Source organism: Pteropus alecto, unplaced genomic scaffold (genome assembly GCF_000325575.1).
Source record: "Pteropus alecto unplaced genomic scaffold, ASM32557v1 scaffold75, whole genome shotgun sequence".
Lineage (NCBI taxonomy): Eukaryota > Metazoa > Chordata > Mammalia > Chiroptera > Pteropodidae > Pteropus > Pteropus alecto.
Window position 1 is genome coordinate 32,183,823 of NW_006440638.1, and position 18,734 is coordinate 32,202,556.

At 46.8% G+C, this 18,734-nt stretch overlaps 1 protein-coding gene and 1 pseudogene across 1 annotated transcript; both read left to right on the top strand.

Annotated features, from left to right (window-relative positions):
* Positions 1-4,829: 4,829 nt before the first annotated feature.
* LOC112484422 lies at positions 4,830-4,946 on the top strand (annotated as a pseudogene).
* A 10,146-nt stretch (positions 4,947-15,092) lies between these two features.
* Positions 15,093-18,255, top strand: TRH (thyrotropin releasing hormone). Its single transcript, XM_015593666.2, has 3 exons — positions 15,093-15,346; positions 16,203-16,424; positions 17,059-18,255. The coding sequence occupies exons 2-3, from the start codon at positions 16,211-16,213 to the stop codon at positions 17,574-17,576; spliced, it is 732 nt and encodes a 243-aa protein (XP_015449152.1). The 5' UTR covers positions 15,093-15,346; positions 16,203-16,210; the 3' UTR covers positions 17,577-18,255.
* Positions 18,256-18,734: the final 479 nt, after the last annotated feature.

Consider the following 18,734-nt stretch of genomic DNA (forward strand, 5'->3'; position numbering starts at 1 on the left):
CCTTGGCAAAGGTGTGGCTGCAGGAAGGGCTGAAGAATTGGGTCCAATTCTCAATTACCGCAGGAGGAAGTGAGAAGGTAGTATGTCCAGTTAAGAGGCCTCTTTAGACATCTGGGTGTGTGATAATGATGGCATGGACCAGAGTGGTAGCAGTGGAAATGATGATAAATGTTTGTTGGATGAATGAACACTTACACTTTGCTATGATCTGAATGTTTGTGTCCGCCCCCCCCAACCCCCACAAATTCTTATGTTGAAATCCTAATGTCCAATACAATGGTATTAGAAGGTGGGGCCTTTGGGAGGTTACTAGGTCATGAGGCTGGAGCTCTCATGAACGGGATTGGTGCTTTTATGAAAGAGACGCCACAGAACACCCTTGCCCCCTTCTATTATATGAAGACACAATGAGAAGTCTGTAATCTGGAAGAGCGCTCTCACCTGACCATACTGGCACCATTTTAGACTTCTAGCGTCCAGAACTGTGTGAAATAGATTTCTGTTATTTATAAGCTACCCAGTGGTATTTTATTATAGTAGCCTGAACAGACTAATACATACCTTGACCATTAATTTCTCTTTTGAGAGTTCATGCTAAAGACATAATCTAAAACATGAAGATGTTTACTGAGGCATCGCTTATAATAATGAAGCACTGGAAACCATTTAAATTGTTCATGAAATGTAACTCCTGCTCTCTCAGACCTTTGAGAGTATAGCAGAAAGAGACGGGGCTTTGCATTCAGATAGACTTGGATTCAAATTTCTACTCTACCACTTTTGAGGTTTGTGATCCTGGGCAAGTCACTTCACCCCTCTGAGCCTCAGGTATAAAGGAAGAATAGGAAAACCCATAACTTTATCAAGCAGGACAGAGAGGTCACTGGTGTTAGGAAGGGCTTCCTAAACAAGTAGGACTCAAGTAGTGAAAGGAGGAATATGTTTTGGAGAGGCAGAGGGAGCAGATAGGCACCGTCAATGGAGGGGATGGCATGGCTAAAGGCTTGGTGGCAGGAATGACATGCATGTCTAGGGAAGCAGGCAAACTAGTGTTGGAGCTGACATAATTGGAAAGAGGAGCTGTGGAGATGAGGTGGTGGGGTTTGAGGGGCTTGATCACAAAAGACTGAATTCTGGGCCTGGAGACAGAGGATTGGATCTTGGGGTCATCGGGTTGTAAAGCGTGGCCCCGCTTAGGGCTTGACTTTTGCTTAATAGGCTGTGACCCAACACATGCCTCTCCTGGGATACTCCCTTTTGGACCACCAGACATTCTCTTGTTTAAAATATAGTTTAAAATGTAATTCATATGTTGTTAATGGGTTTCTCTTCCTTTTTGTTTTAGGAAACTAACAGACAGTGGGTCCCCTGCCTATTAATCCCCCTACTTGGCACTTAATGTCATTGTCCCATTCGGTCCTCACAGTCCTCTGTATGTCTTTGAATGAGTTTATCTCAGTATCTAAGACTCTGTATGTCCATGTGTATCCTTGCCGTGTGTTCCTGTGTATCTGACTTGTGTCTCTGTATGTCCCTATGATGTATATATCTTTGTTGTCTTTGTATGTGTCCTTGTGTGGGTCTTTATGTATGTCTAAGTCCTTGTATTAGTCTCCACGTGTGCACATCTGTGTGTGCTGAATGTATGACATTTTCTCTACAACGTTCTCAGCATCCTGCCTTCTTGCCCATTCCATCCCATCTTAGGAGATAGTGACTCTCTTTTCTGTCCGGCATGGACCAGCCTGGTGGCTTTGACCTGGCTAAGACAGCTTAGCACTCAGCCCTTCATCCCAAGTCCAGAGTAAGTGTGTCAGCACTTCGTAAAGGGTGCTTGAAACCCACGCCCCCATTGTTCTGATGGCTGCAGTGAATCCATTTGTGACTTCTCGATACAAACTGAAAAATGACTGTCAGTAACAGTGTGGGGAGGGCTTCTCTCTCTGCATGACTCCGGCCAGAATTTATTAAGCTTTCTTTTTTTAATTTCTTTTAATTTCCCTGTTGGACTCGAGTGGCTCATCAGTCATGAGGTGCCTTCAGTGTGAAGTGCATCTTCATTATGATCATATGTCATCCGGCCGCACCTGTTCCCTCAGAGCAGGCAGTGTCCCAATGTCCCATACCCACCCCAGGCTGCAGCCCTGAAAAGACCAAACTTAGTTTTCATCAGAATGTTGTCAACACTGCTTTCCTCTCTCTGTACTGTAGAACATCGGCTGTAATTGCAATCGGCTGGGCCTATATTGTGGCAGAGCGGGGCTTGAGAGCATATTTATGAGGAGGGGTCTTCATGTTTATTATCAACAGGGCATTTGTAAACCTCATATGCTAGATATATCTATTTGACCCTCCAGATCCACTCTTTCGCCTTCCCCACCCTGCTCCAGGCCTGGGAAGCCAGCCTTTATCAATGGCTTCCTTGGCCCCTGGTTTTCAAGTAGATTCAGCCAATGGTGAGTCTCAGAGGAGATCAGAGGGTGTGAAAAGGAAAAAGTTGTAGTATTTAATCCCCTGGTTCGTAATCTGCAGGGTCCCTCAACTGAAGGTTACAGCTCCTTTCAAGATCTTCTCCACCCAGGACCCTCTTACTGAGTTCTGGTAACTGCTACCTCCTCTCACCCGCATTAGGCTTAGAGGTGCTAACAGGTCTCCTCTTACCTTCTCTGGGTACTGCACTATCCATTGTAGACTCCGCGCATATTTTTATGAACAGTTCTTTTATTAAATTGTCCTCAAACTATCCAATTTGAGGACGCCATCTATTTCCTGGCAGGACTGTTACCAATACATTCTTTCTCCGCTAGACCATAAGCAGACATGCTTTCATTGTTTTAAGTATTTTTTGAAAAATTAACTATACTTGTTTCTGATGACAAAAGTATCCATGAGGGAAAAGTCATTTACCAAGTACCTACTCTGTTCTTGGCAAGTACGATGTGAAGCACATTCTACATTTCTTTGCAACACCCTGTAAGCTATGTTTTACTGCCTTTTTTGTTTAGAGAGGTGACATTAGTTGCCCGCAGCCAAAATCAAGGCAGTGGTGGGCTTAGAAGTGGAAACTAGGTCTGCAAGATTCTAAAGTCCTTTCTGTGCCCCTGCCTCCATGCGCAGAAGCCCTTGCTTATCTGAACATCCTGACTGTCCTGAATAGCTCTCTGGCCCCAAAACCAATAAAGGAAAATCTATTTGCAGCAGTCAGCTGGGCCCTCAGAGTAGCCCTGGAGATGTGCCCAGTCTCAGACTTTGACATGGCCAGACCCAGGATGCTTGTGATAGATGGCTCTGGCCCACCTCTCTGCCCCAGCTAAGGGCTAGAGTTAAGAACAGCCTTTCCTTGTGATTTCTCCCCCAAGAATCCATGCCCTACATCTGTGTCCACAAGCGAATCCTGCCTAAGTGCTGATGGAGGCATCGGAAATGGTGAGGGCTAGGTGAGTCTTCAGGGAGGGAGCAAGTCTCCTATACGTGGGCAGCTCCACACCTCCACCTGCACATGGTGTCCCCTCCTGAGTGCCCTACTCCCTCTTCTCCAGCTTTTCTAACGTTGCCCATTCTTCAGGGTCCTGATCAGCCCCACTTCAAATTTGACTAGACATTTCTAGTCCATAGAGCAATCTTCATAGCTGACACATTATTGGTGCTATGTGTCTTGGCACATAATTGTTTTCTGGTTGTTTATATTGTTTTTGTCTTGTATCCCAGCTGCCTTGGGAGCTCCATAAGTTGCCTTGGGGCAACATAAGTTCACTTCTATCTCACTCACTCACTCTCTCATTCATGATTTAATCACTTATTTATCCACTCCTTTACTCACTCATTCATTCATTTATTCATTTACTCAATCACCTAAAGTATTATTATTCTTAAAAGCTTTCTGGCCTCCCTTTGGCCATATATGAACCAAGGGAATGATCCATCTTTTGAAAATTCTGGTCAGATGTTCACAGGCCAGGCTGAGTCCTATGACCTTGACCTTGTGAATAACCCTGACCTTGCTTTGTCCTCTCAGAGACACATGAGACTTTTGGTCACTTCTTTATAGGTACACTTCTCAGGTAGAATTGGAGCTCTCCCTACCCTCTAAGGTGCAGAATAGCTCAAAAAGCAGCTGGGGCATGGTGAGCCAGCGGGCAGGACAAAGCTCCCTACACATTTCCCCTTCCTGGTGAGCTACATTTTCAACATCTGAGAGGTTGTGTAACATTGTGGTTAAAAGTCAAAGGCTTGGTCTTCTACTTGGTGACTTTGAGCAAGTTTCTCAACCTTCTGGGTTTCAGCTTTCTCTTCCGTAAAATGGAAATAACCATAATACTTACATCACTCAATTTTTATGAAGATTTAATGTAATAATGCATGGAAAGCACTTTGCATAAGGACTAGCATGTAGTAAATAATTAGTTGGCTGAAAATTTTTTTGTTATTATTAGTGTTTAAGCATTATTATCAATCTCATTTTACAGAAGGAAAACTGGGCCCTAGAAATGTTAAGTAATGTATTTAAGGTCTTCCAGTGAGTTAGTGACCAAGCTGGTACCCAAATACAGTCCTTCAGAGTTGAGGCAGAGGCTAAAGGGGATTTTGCTTTGTTGTCATGTGGGTCCTTTCCCCACTTTGGCATGGGATGAGCCATATCCAGCTTTGGGATCCCTTCACTTTTTTGAGTTTTATCTGTTAGTCATTAGATTGCAAGTGACAGAAAGGATAGTTTAAACTGACTTAAATAAAAAATATACTTGGACGTGGTTCCATAGTGTAGGAGTTAGCACGTCTGCTTTACACACAGAAGGTCCTGGGTTTGTGCCCCAGTGGAGCCACAGTTCCTGTTCTATAGCCATACCACCCTGAACAAGCCCGATGTCTGATCTTGGAAGCTAAGCAGGGTCGGGCCTGGTTAGTACTTGGATGGGAGACCCCCCTAGGAAGACCAGGTGCTATAGGTATGAATAATAATAAATAATTAAAAAATATATACATTTATACTTATCAGCTCCATCCAATGATTGTTCAAACAATATCATAAAACACCAGTTACTTTCTACTTCCTGGCTCAACTAACTTTGTGATGACAACATCCATAAGCAGAAATTTCCCATGAGGTGGCAAAAATGGCCCCCAGCAGTTTGGGCTTATACCTCACAACTATAGCATGAAAAGAACATAGTTTCAGTAAAAGTTCTGTATTTGAGTCTCATTGACCCAGCTTGGCCAGATAGCTGTTCTTAAACCAATCTCTGTAGCTGGAGAGATTCATGCCATGACTGGCCAGGCCTTGGTCACACGGGTCCCAAGGTGGTGCCAGTCCCATACAAACCAACAGGTTTGAGAGCAGGGGAGAGCATTTCTGTTATGAGAAGAAAGAGAACTGGAGGCTGACCAGACAAATAGAATCGCTGCCTACACAAATGGTAATAAGAAGATTTTCTTCAAATTTTCATGCATGAATGATTCATGATCCTGTGAAGAACATTTCTGGACTCTTACGTGGGATTCTTTTGTTGTTGTTGTCCTTGACATCCCTTTGACTCAATTGTAGCCCCTTATTCTTCCCAGCCTTCAGCACTTCTCTTCCAACTCCTTCCCTCCCTCCATTTCTATTTCCTGAAATCACCACCAGGATCTCACGAGATCTCAGTACAGGGTTGCAAACAGCAGAACTCAATTGTAGCTAATTTAGCTGAAAAGGGGAATTTATTGCTCTGCAGGAAGACTACATGCTTGAGGCCAATAGAAGGGCCTTGTAAGGATCCAGGTGGCAGGGATTTTACAATCATCTTGTCTCAGTGCTATCACTACTGCTGGCACAAATATCCCCCTAACAACTCTGGCATCTCTCCACCCAAGAGTCTAAGTCCCAGAAGCTAGTGGGTTCCACAGGCCAAGCTTGGGCCACATGCTGACACCTTGCACTAGGAGGTGGGGCAGTATGGCTGGCATCCCATCAAAGCCATATGGGATAGGAATAAAGCAATCCCCCAGAAAGAAAGAGAAGTCCTTCTGCTGACTGGAAGTCAAAGGGTAGATGCAGGTGGCCAAAGGACATCAGTGTCCACTTCAGACTCCCAAGTGGGTTCTCATGGGATAATGAAAAGGAACACTTGGACTCCCAGCAGGGACAGTGGGCCAAACTGAAAGTCTCTGTCGGCACCCACTGGGCCGCTCCTCCTCCACCTGTTGTCATTCTGACTCATGGCTCACTGTTAGTAGCAGATTAATACCTTCTCCCCCGCTTGCAATATTTAGGGTGGAGATTCCATGTATTCTGGGGGACAAGCTCTAATTAGCTCAGAACATTGAGATAGGGCCTACATGTGGCTGACAGCAAGATAAATACACCTAAATGACCAAGGTGATTTGGAGTTGGTTTTCATTTTTCTCCTGTAATAGGAGAAACGATGGCAGGGGTGGGGGCTTGTTATCTCTGGCGGGTCTGACAGATGATGAGGTATCTGAACTGCTAGCGACTATGGCTCACAGGCGGCAAGCCTTCTATCACCCAGTCCTACCCCAGCTCACCCAAAGCACTTCCATTCTCATCCAAATTAGCATATATCCTCTCGAGATGATCCAAAGATAAGCTCCATGATATTTCAAAAGTCAGAGTCTCACTTTCTCTATTATGGGATTTGAGACATCAGATACTTGTTTGAAGGTTGACTTCAGGTATTTATTTCTTCAAAATACTTTCTATTAAAAATAAAAGTTCCTTTAATTTAGTAAGAAGCAACCAAAACAAAAGAGAATTTTGCAAAAGAAAAAACCGATTCTCTATATCGTCATCTTCCTAACACATTAGCTGTTTTCATCTGGGTATATTCCCTTTCAGCGGGGTAGAGTGGAAAAAGCTTTGGATTAACACATATTTGAGTTCACATCCAAGTAAGTTCCTCTGTTTCCTAGTTGTGTGACTTTGAGCAAGTCACTTTACCTCTCTGAGCCTTGGTTTCTTTAAACAGGCAGAGAAATTTTGACTTCATAGGGTTGTGTGAGTTAAATGAGAAAATGTGTTCAGGGCACTCAGGAGTTGTTTCCTATATACCAGTCTGTAGTCCCACTCCAGTATTCAGCTGCTCCTCAGCACTCACTGTGTGCTAAACTCTGTGGTAGAGGAACACACACTCTGTCCTCAAGGAGATTCCTTCTGTTATATTAACACATGTTAATTCACCAGACTAGCTTGCAGAGAACAGGAAATGAAAGAGTAAACAGGTAAGTTTTGAAGGAGGCAGTGAGAACATCCTATTCATGCGTTGTACGTTAGATCTAGAGCCATTTTCCTCACTAGATGAGGTCACCAGTGACAAACCAGACTGAAGATGACCACTAGATCCTGCCCCAAACTAAGCCACAGATACATGTGCCATACATGTACACATTGCCCTGGGCACAAACACACATGCACATGTGTACAGCATATAGACATAGACCCACATGTGCATATACATGTATGTACATGTACACACAAGGAATAGGTGTGTATGAATATGTGCACACCATACCGACATAGATCATGTATATATATGTACACATATATGCATAGGTGCATGTGCAGAGGCAGAGACATGTGTACAAACACATGTGCACATGCTCCATGCCAGCTGAATATATCAGACAACACACTTTAGAAATTGCTCCTGTGCATCAGCTCCATGCCAGCTCTGTGGGACGGCGGCATCCCTACAGCCCCCAGAGCCCTCCCTCATCGTGAGTTCTACTCGGCAAGCTCCAGCTGGGCAGAAAATTGCTCTTTGGAAGCAATCTGGACCATGCATACTTGCAATTGGTCTCTCAGCATGAATGTAAGACCTCATAGCGGGCACAGGGTATGGGTTAGTGAGGGCTCATGGCTTTAGTTTGTCAGCCTAGACTATGAGTGCAGAAACTTGGCCTGGCCCAATCTCAGACAGAGGCAGATTCTGTCTGGTATCTTACAGTGAGTGAGTAGCCTTAGCAATCCCTGGACATTATCCATCTTTGGACCATGCTGTTCTGGAGAGGAGAGGAAGGGGACTAGGCAATTCTGCTTAGGAAGGGGAGAGAAAGCAGGCTTTCAATCATCTTGAGCTCATCTGCTTCCAATTCTGCTTGTCTTGACTCTTCCCATCCTTCATAGCCTTGCTTCTGCCCCTCTTCCTCCAGGAAACTGTCTCTGATTGTTCTGGCCTTCAGGTCTCTCCTTGCACACCTCCAAGACTGCTTCCCAGTTTATCTGTTTGTCCTTCTGGTAAATATCTTGACTCTTTCATGTGCATCCAGAGGTGATGGAGGAAGGCACCCTTGTGTCCTCTCACTTTGAACAACAAGGCCAGGATGCTTATTCTCATCTGCTCTAGGCTGAATGCATTTATTCATAGAGTCGTTTATTCAACAAGTTTTTACTGAGTGCCAGCTATGTACAAGGAACTGGATAAACAGTAGAGAATAAGAAGCTATTCTCATGAAGATGAGGTTCTGGTGTGAATAATAAACAAGGAAGAAGGAAATATCAAGGGCACTTAATGATAAAGATTGGGAAGAAAGTGAAAGTATGATGGGCACCTTTCAGCCAGGCGGGTCAGAGAAAGCCTTCCGGCATGCCCTTTCATCCAAAGTAACTCTTAAGACTTGTCTAAGAGTTATCCCTGGCCCTATAGGCTGGATCTATGGTGCCACGCCAGGGCCTTTGAGCACATGGTACACTATAATGCAATTTATGTAGACATGTCCTTCTCCCCTCCCAGACTGTTAACATCTTTAGAATACTGCTCCTGTCTGAATCCTCTCAGCGACCCTAAAACTTAACAGGGAATGTTTATGAAATGAATGAATAAAATGATGAATGAATGAATGAATGGGCATTTGCAATAGGCTCTAAAAATTGAGTAAGTGTCCCACAGGTGGCAGCGGGTAAGGAGAGAGGCAAAAACATGGAGGTGTGGAATTGCACAGAATGTTTGTAAAATGGTTTCCATTGGTTGATATTAGGGGGACCTGGACATGGAGTCAGGGAAGATCTGTCAAAAAGGAGCCTAAATTGTGCCCAATTATAAAGGGTCTTGAACGCCAGGCTAAGAATTCGATTCTACAAGCAGCAGGGAACCATGCAAGATTCGCCTTCCCCTATATTCCCTGACACCTATCACATTGCCTACATGCAGTTGGTGCTTAATAAACATGTATGGAATTGAAGGCTCCTGGAGAGAATGGACGGAGTTAGCACTTCTTTGCTGGAAGCAGAGCAGTAACCAAGTGTGGCCTATGTGGAATCAAAGTAGCAGATGCCAGGAGTCCTTTTGGAACCCAAATAGCATTCTTTTCCCATCATGGTGTCTGAAATCCCTCCATTAGAGAATCATTTCTTAGAGGCTTAATGTTATTTGGCGGCAGGCTTCCCCAAAGTTTCCAGAACAGATAATACTCTCTTAATGGTGATTTACTGCCACTAAGACCAGAACGAGATCCTCGGATGGGGATGGGACATGGGGTGAAAGGTAGAACCCAGCCTGCCAGCCACAGTTTTCTTACTTCTAGTTCCGTTAGAGAAAATCCTGACCCAGCCAATGTGAAGGAAAGACACTGGGTAGGGCACTAGTCTTTAGGTTGTTGCTAATTCATTGAGGGACGCAGGCAAACATTACCTCTCTCTGAGTTATGGTTTCCTCATCTGTGCAATGCGTTTTTTTACCTGCTCAGCATTCAGATCCTCATTTTCTAGTAGGTGAACCCCAAAATGCCTTTGGAGAAACCCCTCAGTCTGTGCTGTTCAGATGGAGCTGACTCCACAGCTCCCCCCACTCCCCAGCCCCAGGGTTGGCCAATCTAAATGATAGGACCTGTTCAGGAATGAGCATGTGACCTAGACTGGGCCAAAGAGAATTGACCCTGGGACTTTGGGGAAAGAGATTGATTTTTTTCCCAGGTAACTCACCTGGGAAAATGCGATTCTGGGGAAACCTGTGGCCGCTTCTCTACCTTTGAGGAAAGTCAGCCTGAGAACAAAGCCATCTAGAGGAAAGTTGAGAAAACAAATGGAGAGAAGGGACAACTCCTTATGACACCATTCGAGCCTCTGAATTCCACCAAACCTGCAGCTTGTTTTAGGTGCCTATGTTGTTGGTTACGTGCACCATTACATCCTGCTTTTATTTTGCTTACGCCGGTTTGGGTTTCGTTTTCTCTCACTTGCAGCTGGTAAGGGGGAATCACCCTGGGAGGGGGCTTTTTCTTTCTGAGGACTGTAGTTTTCTGTGGAGAAGCTAATTTCAGGGGACACCCACATGTGGCCAGGTGCAATGCAGGTGACAAGGAGGCCTGGGGAGGGTACATGGAGTAAGAGCAGATGCATGCTGAGCCCAGTGGTGCACACTCATTTTGGAGGCAGATAAAGCAGGAGAGTCCAAGAGGAGAGGAGAGATGAACAGAATAGGGTGAGGGAAGCAGGGCAAGGGTTTCTGGAAAGCTTCTCGCTTGGCTTGGCTGTTTCCCTCCTGCCCCTGTACACTCATAATTCACCAAGCAGCCATAGGGCTGGTCTGAGAGAATAAATCAGATCACTCTTCTCCCTTGCTTTAAACCCTCTATTTTTCTATTGCCTTGGGAATAAAATCTAAACTCTTTACTGTCCCTGGCCAACAAGGCCCCATGAGATCTGACTCTTGCCCACCTTTATCTTCTCCTGCATACCCCCTCCCCGCCCCTCCCCCCCACCAATCCACACCCATTTTGTGCCCCGGGCCTAGAATCATGCATACCTGTCCATATACTGAAAATACTTGTTGAATAAAGAAATAAATCAGTGATTGAAATGAGAACTAAAAAGTTTCTAGTGGATTTGGCATCAATGAAGTTATCGCTGAGTTGGGCCAAAAATCTCTAATGGACCGGGTAAGGGGGAATCTGGATTAAAGAGATTTCTGGAGCAGATTTCTATGGAGAAAGGGCAGACACTAAATGGACTCATCTTCCTGGAATTCCTGAGATAATTTTTAGGATCTTGGGGAAGAGAAGACCTTCTTTATTGTGACAGTAAAAGCAAACTGTAAAAGAAAGAATTAAGTATGTAAAAGGTACCATTTTCTGTAATTAAAAAGCCACCATATGATAGATACACAAATCTACATGTGATAAAGTTGAATAGAACCAACTTCACACACTCGCATACGTATACGTGCATGCACACACACAAATAAGTACAAGTAAAACTGGGGAATCTAAATAAGATCAGAGGATTGTATTGTGCTTTAGACTATAGTTTTATAAGATGTAACCATTAAGAGAAGCCGGGTGAAGTGTACCTACAATCTCTCTGTAGTATTTCTTACAACTGTATGTAAATCTACAATTATTTCAAAATAAAAAAGTTTAATGAAAAAAAAACACCATAAAAAATTAAAAGGTAAGCTGGAAGAGGCTGCTTCAGGCCCTTCTGTAGCTCAGCATTGATAAAGACCCTAAAATATCTGTTCAAAGATATTGAACAGGGAGCAAAGGGGTTTTGAGAGAAAACTCAGGTGAAGCTGGGTCTGGGAAATCAGAACCCACCCAGGAACTCAACAGATCTCCTGCTGGAAAGGATGTATGTGTGTATGTGTGTGTTGGGGTGGGTGTGGGTGATGGACACTGAAAGTTAGAAACAGTGCACAAATTCACCATTATATCATCTCATTATTAATTTTCAAAAGCATAGCTGTATTAATCTGATAAGCAACTACTGGAGAATCAAGCACATTTGTATGGTCAGAGGAAAATAAAGATGTTAGAAAACTGTATGCAACATAACGATTGGACTCTCAGCTCCCTGTTTTAAATATAGGTTTTATTATTACTTAGGTATGGTGAAACAAATTAATCAGGTGATGACTGCCATTGGAAAATGTAGTATATTATCACAGTTCCTAAGAGGCAGAGACAAACCACACCATGCAGGGCCACATAGGGAAGTGCCAGGGTCCTTCTGGAGGCAGAGGAAGCAGGGACTGGGGAGAAAGGTGGGCAAGAATCTTTATGGTGGTTTCCTCAAAAAGGAACGTGCCAGGCCCATCCGAGTATTAACCAGGCCCAACCCTGTTTAGCTTCTGAGATCAGACAAGATCCAGACAAGATCAGGCACGTTCAGGCTGGCATGGCAGTATACAGGAGCAGAAGGTTTAGAATTGGCTCATTTGAATAATTTCAGTGGGCTCTGGGGAATACAGACAAGATCAGGCATGTTCAGGCTGGCATGGCAGTATATGGGAGCAGAAGGTTTAGAATTAGCTCATTTGAATAATTTCAGTGGGCTCTGGGGAATGGGAACTGTTCCTAGTTGTCTGATACCTGGCCCTGGGTGATTAGGGCAGGGAGATAACAGCCCAGTGTGGTGGGGGTGTGGACTCTGGATTGGTTTGTTTGCATGTGAAAGCTGCTCCCAGAAGAGTCTTTTACTTGCTCTAGGAATTGTGTAAACCTGGGATAGGAGGTCTATCCAGAGTCATCAAGACCCCAGCAGGCAAACATCAGAAACACAGGGTCAGTACAGTGCCCATGGTCTAGAACAGGTCCTGGTACCTACTAGGGGCTCAGTGAATCTTTGCCAAGGGAAGGAAGGAAGAGAGGGAAGAAGAGTGGAGGCAGAGAGAGTGGGAGAGAGTTGGCATACTGAGGACACTTTTGTTATTTGTACAGCCCTCTCTGGTTCCTAGGGTTGTGTGAGAACACCCTTCCCCTTTCCTCAGCCATCCAGGAAGTCTCCTAATAGGCAACTCAAATCCTTGACTATAGAAACACAACAAATGGGCTCACCAGGGGGCAATGTTTCAGCCTTCTCATCTTCAACCAGGCAGCTTTTCTATCAATTCACACTTATCCCTCCTTCTGAGCCTCAGACTCAGAGGAGATTTTGTTGTTTTGGTTTTTGGCACTCTGCTAGTCTGTGGTTAGGAAATGCTGCACAGAGAAAAATTCAGACAGTACTTAGCAAGCCCCCCTGCACTGTCCTCCCTGCCCGGGCTCCCCAGTCCCCCTTCTGCATTGTACTTGTGCATCCCAACAGAGACAGTCTCTGCATAAGAGCTACCAGCCTACCTCCTGTACCACCACAAACCTACATGATGTACACATTGATCTCCACTCTGTTTTTTTTTCAGTTATCGATATACCCTGGCTTATTCCACATCTGTTCATATAGAACTGCCTCATTTATCTAAAGTCGAAATAGTAGCCTATAGTTTTGCATGGGCCCTAGTTGATTTAAGCAGACCCCTCCTGGTGGATAGACATCCAGGCTGTTTCCAATTCTGGCTTCTTCTATAAACCATGATGCACTGAATATGCTGCATACATATCCTCATGCACGGGTATGGGTACCTGTAGGATAGATTCTGAGAAATGGAATTGTCTTGTGGAAGGTACACATGTGTTAAATTTTCAGGTTGCCACCCAAAGAGGCTGTTTCAATTTACACCACCATTATATATGAAAGATAACAGGTCTGTCTTTCTGATTAAACGTTTCGCTAGGATGGCAATTCTTTGAATCCTGGAATCTGCTTGGGGGATCAAGCCTGGGGATTCAGGTTTGCAATCTACCCCAGCCAACCATCTGACCTTAAGAGCACAAAGTGTGCCCGGGAGTGGGGAAACTGATCACGCCATCTCTCCAGGCCTCAGTTTCTTCATCTAAAAATAGAGAACTGATGACCTGAAAGTTCTCTTCTACCTCTAACCTTTGAAGTCCTTCTGCCTCCCCAGGCCTCTATGTCCCTATCTGTAAAGTGGGACTAATACCTTGTTTATCTTGCTGGGTGACGTGAGGATGCAATAAGATGGCAGACTGCCAGGAAGTTTGGGTGCTCTGCCAAGAAAAAGAGGTAATAATTAAACATTTTTGGAGTCCCTTGCCAGACCACTAGCATCATCTGGGTCATATAACAGATACTCAGTTAAAGTTTTAGGCTAAAGAAATACTGAATGTGGAGGCAGAATAATGTTAGTACTGTCCAGAGGTAGAAGATGTTTTGACCTATGTTATTCCTTCTGCCTAAAATGTGGTTCTATCTAAGTGTGTATGGCTAACTTCTGTGTCTCCAGGACTGACAGGATAGCCTGGAACACTGTGGTTGCCCATTAAATGCTTCAGGATGCAGTCTGTGCCCAAGCACTCAATGTGGCAGGGTTTTCTTCCAAGTTATCATGTGACTTTGGGGAGTGAGTGGGGAACAAGCTCCTTGGCATCTGTACTTTTCTCCTCCCTGTATCTCCTCTCCTCCTTTGTTTGGGTGGGGTAGACTCCAACAGACTTCTGGTCTAGGGGCCACAAACTTTAATGTCTCATCTTGGTGACTGAGGCAATACATTGGGAGACAGTAGGAAGTAGTAGAAAGTGTGGTGACTAGGGAGGAACAGCCCAGCTCAGCTCCAGCTGTCTCTTATCAGAAGGAAATGGAGGTCCACTTTTTTCCAAGAGAATCTCAAGAGAAGCCATAAATCCACATTTTTCATGAGTTCTCTTGGTTTTTAAATGTTGGTTATTCGGATTTTTTTCCCCAAAAAACTGGGAGTTATACAAAACAGGCTGTACACTGGCGGTGGCCCACAGGCTACCAGTTTTGGTATTCTGAAAACTGTCCCCCAAAACTGTCTCCCTTCCCCACTGTACAGATAAGAAAATTGAGGCCCAGAGAGTGAGTGGGAAGCATTTGCCAGAGGTAATACAATCAAGATCAGAGCCCGGATCCCACTTGACTCATAATTTCTCCTTCTCTCTTTCTCTCCCCCTCCCTTTTTCCCTCTCTTCCCCCTTCTCTCCCTCTCTGTCTCTGTCTCCGTGTCTTTTTGTCTCTGGTACTGTGGTGTGTGTCTGCTCTGTATTCCTGTTTCTCTCTGTATGGATCTCTCAGTCTTTATCTCCTGTTTTCTCCTATGTGTCTTTTTAATTTTGTGATTCTCTGTGTCTCCCTATCTCTGTGTCCCCTGCACGAGTGTTCTTTTGGAAAACAGACCTTTGGAGCTGGGTGCAGAAACTTCCCTGCAGCAGCAGTCGGTCCTGTAGCAGCAGTCGGTCCTGCAGCTGTTCGCTCCACCTCCAGCCCGCACCCCCCCGCCCCCGACCTAGATTTCCGGCGGAGCTAGCAGGCTGGCGGGAGGGGTACCCTTAGGGCTGGCTCACGTCAGCGCCCCTTCCCGGCGGCCGCGACCCCTCCCCGCTGACCTCACCCGCGCCGCCACTTCGCGCGGATATAAGCAGCAGCCCCGCAGAGCAGCGGGCAGCTGGGGTCCGGAGTCCTGCCCGCGCTCCAGGACTCCTGACCCGCCTCTTTCAGACCCTGAAACTCCGGACTCGCAGCCCCAGGACCCCGGACCGGTCCGGCTGAGCTCGCGCCAGGCAGGTAACCGTTACCTTCGTCCCTCTCCACCTGCAGGTGGCGTCCAGGAAACGGGCCCTCTCCGCCCGCCCTCGGGTGCGCCCCGGGAGAAGCGGCGGCATCTGGACACAGGTGGGGTACTGCGCTCGTACCCCCGGGTCTTCCACGGCGCGGGCACATGGTGCACTCATGTCTCGGCGTCTGGAGCGGCGGATGAAAGGTTCGCCAACCCACGCCTGCCTGGCCGCCAGCTTCAGGTCCGCGCCAGGACGCACAGCTAGGCAGTCGGTGCGGCGGCGTGAGAGCTTGGGAGCTAGAAACTGAATCCTGACATTAGAAACACAATTTTCTCGTCGGAATCGAATTTAGCCATAGAATCTTAGTCTCAGCGCTAGAGGTAGAATTTCAGTGTTGGGATTAACGTCGAAATTAGAATTTTAGCGTTGGAATTAGATTTCTAGTTTAGCTATACAATGTTAGCATTAGAGATAGGATCTTAGCGTTGGAATTAGAATGTTGGCCAAAGAGTGTCGGGATAAGACTGTTTAATTGAGAACCTTGGGGAGAATCTTAACCTGGCGAGTCCGCCCCAGCGCTGGCTGCCCCAGCTCCGCCGGACCACTGAGCGGTGGCGGTGGTGACCTAGCTCCGGCAGGCGCACCAAGCAAGCATCTCTGTGGGTGAAGAGCCCTAGAGCCAGAGGCAGATCTTCCCGCTGCTCCCGCTAGGCCCCACAGTGGCAGGTGGTCCTGCTCCCAGGAGTGTTTAAACGGTTTGTTACTCCGGCCTTGGGGACCCACTGGGACAGGAAACAGGGAGGTGGAGCTGGCTGGGAAGGGGACTCGGCGCGCTTATGCTCTCTCTGTCTTCCATCGCCCAGACGCCGCGATGCCTGGTCCTTGGTTGCTGCTCGCTATGGCTTTGACCCTGACCTTGACCGATGTCCCCCGCGGCAGCGCACAGCCAGAGGTGGCTCAGCAGGAGGCAGCGATGGCTACCGAGTACCCGGGCCTGGACGACCTCCTGCGCCAGGCGGAGCGCCTCCTCCTCCTCCGGGAAGACCTCCAGCGGCTGCGAGGGGACCAGGGAGATCGCGAATCTGGTGAGGGGCGGGTCTGTCCGGAGCTGCCTGGGTGAGAGGAGGCAGAGGAGAGGGCTGATGGACTCTCAGACGCAGAGGGGAAGGAGCGACTAGATCAACCAGCCACATGCCTTTCAGAAGTTCAGAAACTCTTATTGGCCACACTCTTGGCAGAGTCGTGAGTTGACCCTTTCCTAGGATCAGATTCCTCTTTTACCTCAGTTCTGGGAATATTTCACAGAGAACAGACCTTCAGTGGGGAAGTTTCTCTGCTGGAGAGAGAGTCTATGAGGGTGACAGTTCTAATTACTCCTTACCAGGTGCATATATGCACTCACTATTCTAAGCACTTCAAACACCTTATCACGCTATTTGATCTTAACAACCTCTTAGGTAGGTACTGTGATTACCCTTCACTTTACACAAAATAAAACAGACTCAGAGAGGTTAAATGAGTTGTTTATGGTCACACAGCTAGGGAGTGACAGAGCTGGAATTGGAGCCTTTGACCACCTTTGTGAGCGTGTGTGTCTGTTAGTCCTGAGGCAGGTGCAAGGCCATGACTGGGTAAGTGCTTCAGGGAATCCTTCTTGATTGGGAGGAAGGCTGAAGGGGGTACTCAGGGGTCTCTCACTGGCCTCTTTCGTCCCTTAAGAGTCCCAGATCTTTCAACCTGACTGGCTCTCCAAGCGTCAGCATCCAGGCAAAAGGGAAGAGGAGGCAGAAGAGAGAGTTGAAGAGGAAGAGGAAGAAGAAGGGGCTGTGGGACCCCACAAACGGCAGCACCCAGGCCGGCGGGAAGATGCAGCTGTGTGGTCTCTTGAAGCGACCCAGCAGAAGCGGCAGCACCCTGGCAGGCGTTCCTCTTGGCTTGGGTACACTTTCACCAAGAGGCAGCACCCAGGCAGACGGCTGGTGGATCCCAAGGCCCAAAGGAGTTGGGAGGAAGAGGAGGATGGAAAGGAGCAGGAAGAGGAGGGAGAGCTGATGCCTGAGAAACGCCAGCATCCGGGCAAGAGGGCCATGGGAGGCCCATGCAGGCTCCGGGGAGCCTGTGGTCAAGCCAGCCTCCTGCTAGGCCTCCTGGATGACCTGACCAGGGGCCAGGAGGCAGAGAAGCGGCAGCACCCGGGCAGGCGAGAGGCCTGGGCCAGGGAGCTTCTGGAGGAGTGAGCCCAGTTTCCTGTGAAGTCAAGTTTGAGATCTAAGACTGTCTTGAGCCCTGTATGCTCTATCCCTTTGTGACCCCCTTTTTCTCTCCTCCTTAGCTCTTTGATCATAAACCCGAGACGCCTTGTATGTACAAACCCCTGGCCTTCAGGGACATGGGAAAGCCAGCCTATGAGTTAAAACCCCATATTACTCCATTTTGTATCGCTGGCAAGCAGTCAGGTCCCAGAGTTCCTTTACCACCTTGCAAGCCTGCTCCTGTTCTTTAGCCCTGCCTGAGATGACCCTTCTGTGTCTTCTAAGGGATCCCCAGAAAAAGGCAGAGTGCCTCTGGGGAAAGCAGCCAGTGAGGTGGGGTGGGATTAAATGTCTAAATCTAACTTCTATTTCCTGCCCCATGTGTTAGGATCTACCACATGTAAACTTTACCTTAGAACCCAGAATCTCGCCCTTTCTTGGGTGTTTTGTTTGTTTGCTTATTTTCTTGTGGTGGGCAGTGACTGACCCTCAGCTGTATTCTTGGAGGAAGCATTTTAGGTGGAGATCCCTTGTGGTGCTGTGCTGTGTGGTGGCCGTGGGATAAATGTATGTGGGAATATGTAAACATCACCCTGGAAGTTGTGGCTTGTATATAACCTGTTAAACGCCTTCCTCTTGTCAATGGCAATCATCCTAATGATAATAAAACATTCATCTAGATAATGTTGGAGCTCTGTGATTATGGTTTTGTCTCAGCACTTACACTTTCCTGTGTGGGGTTTCTCTTATCAGCATTGAGGGGGGACAGGACTAGCACTCCCTAGCTCTGCTGAGAAGGGAATAGGACCCCAGGGAATAAAAAGTCCTTTCCACTGCCCCCATCTCAGAGCAGGCTTGGGAGATGGACAGGGACTCTGGAGCCCATTTGACACCTGGGAAAACAAGCTAAGAGAAGAGGAAGGGCTATGGAAGACACAAAGCTGGTTAAAGTGGAGCCATGGGTCTGAGAGGCCATCTCAGGACCCTCCTTGATTTGCCTGGTTTGGTGAGAGGGCTAGTGTGGCTCAGGTTTATAATCAACATGGTTCTGTGGGAGAAATCAACAGTCTTTGTCATCTGGCAGGCACAATGAGAACAAAAGTTATGGTTGGGAACTCAAACCAGGGGCCTTCTGGGGCCAGA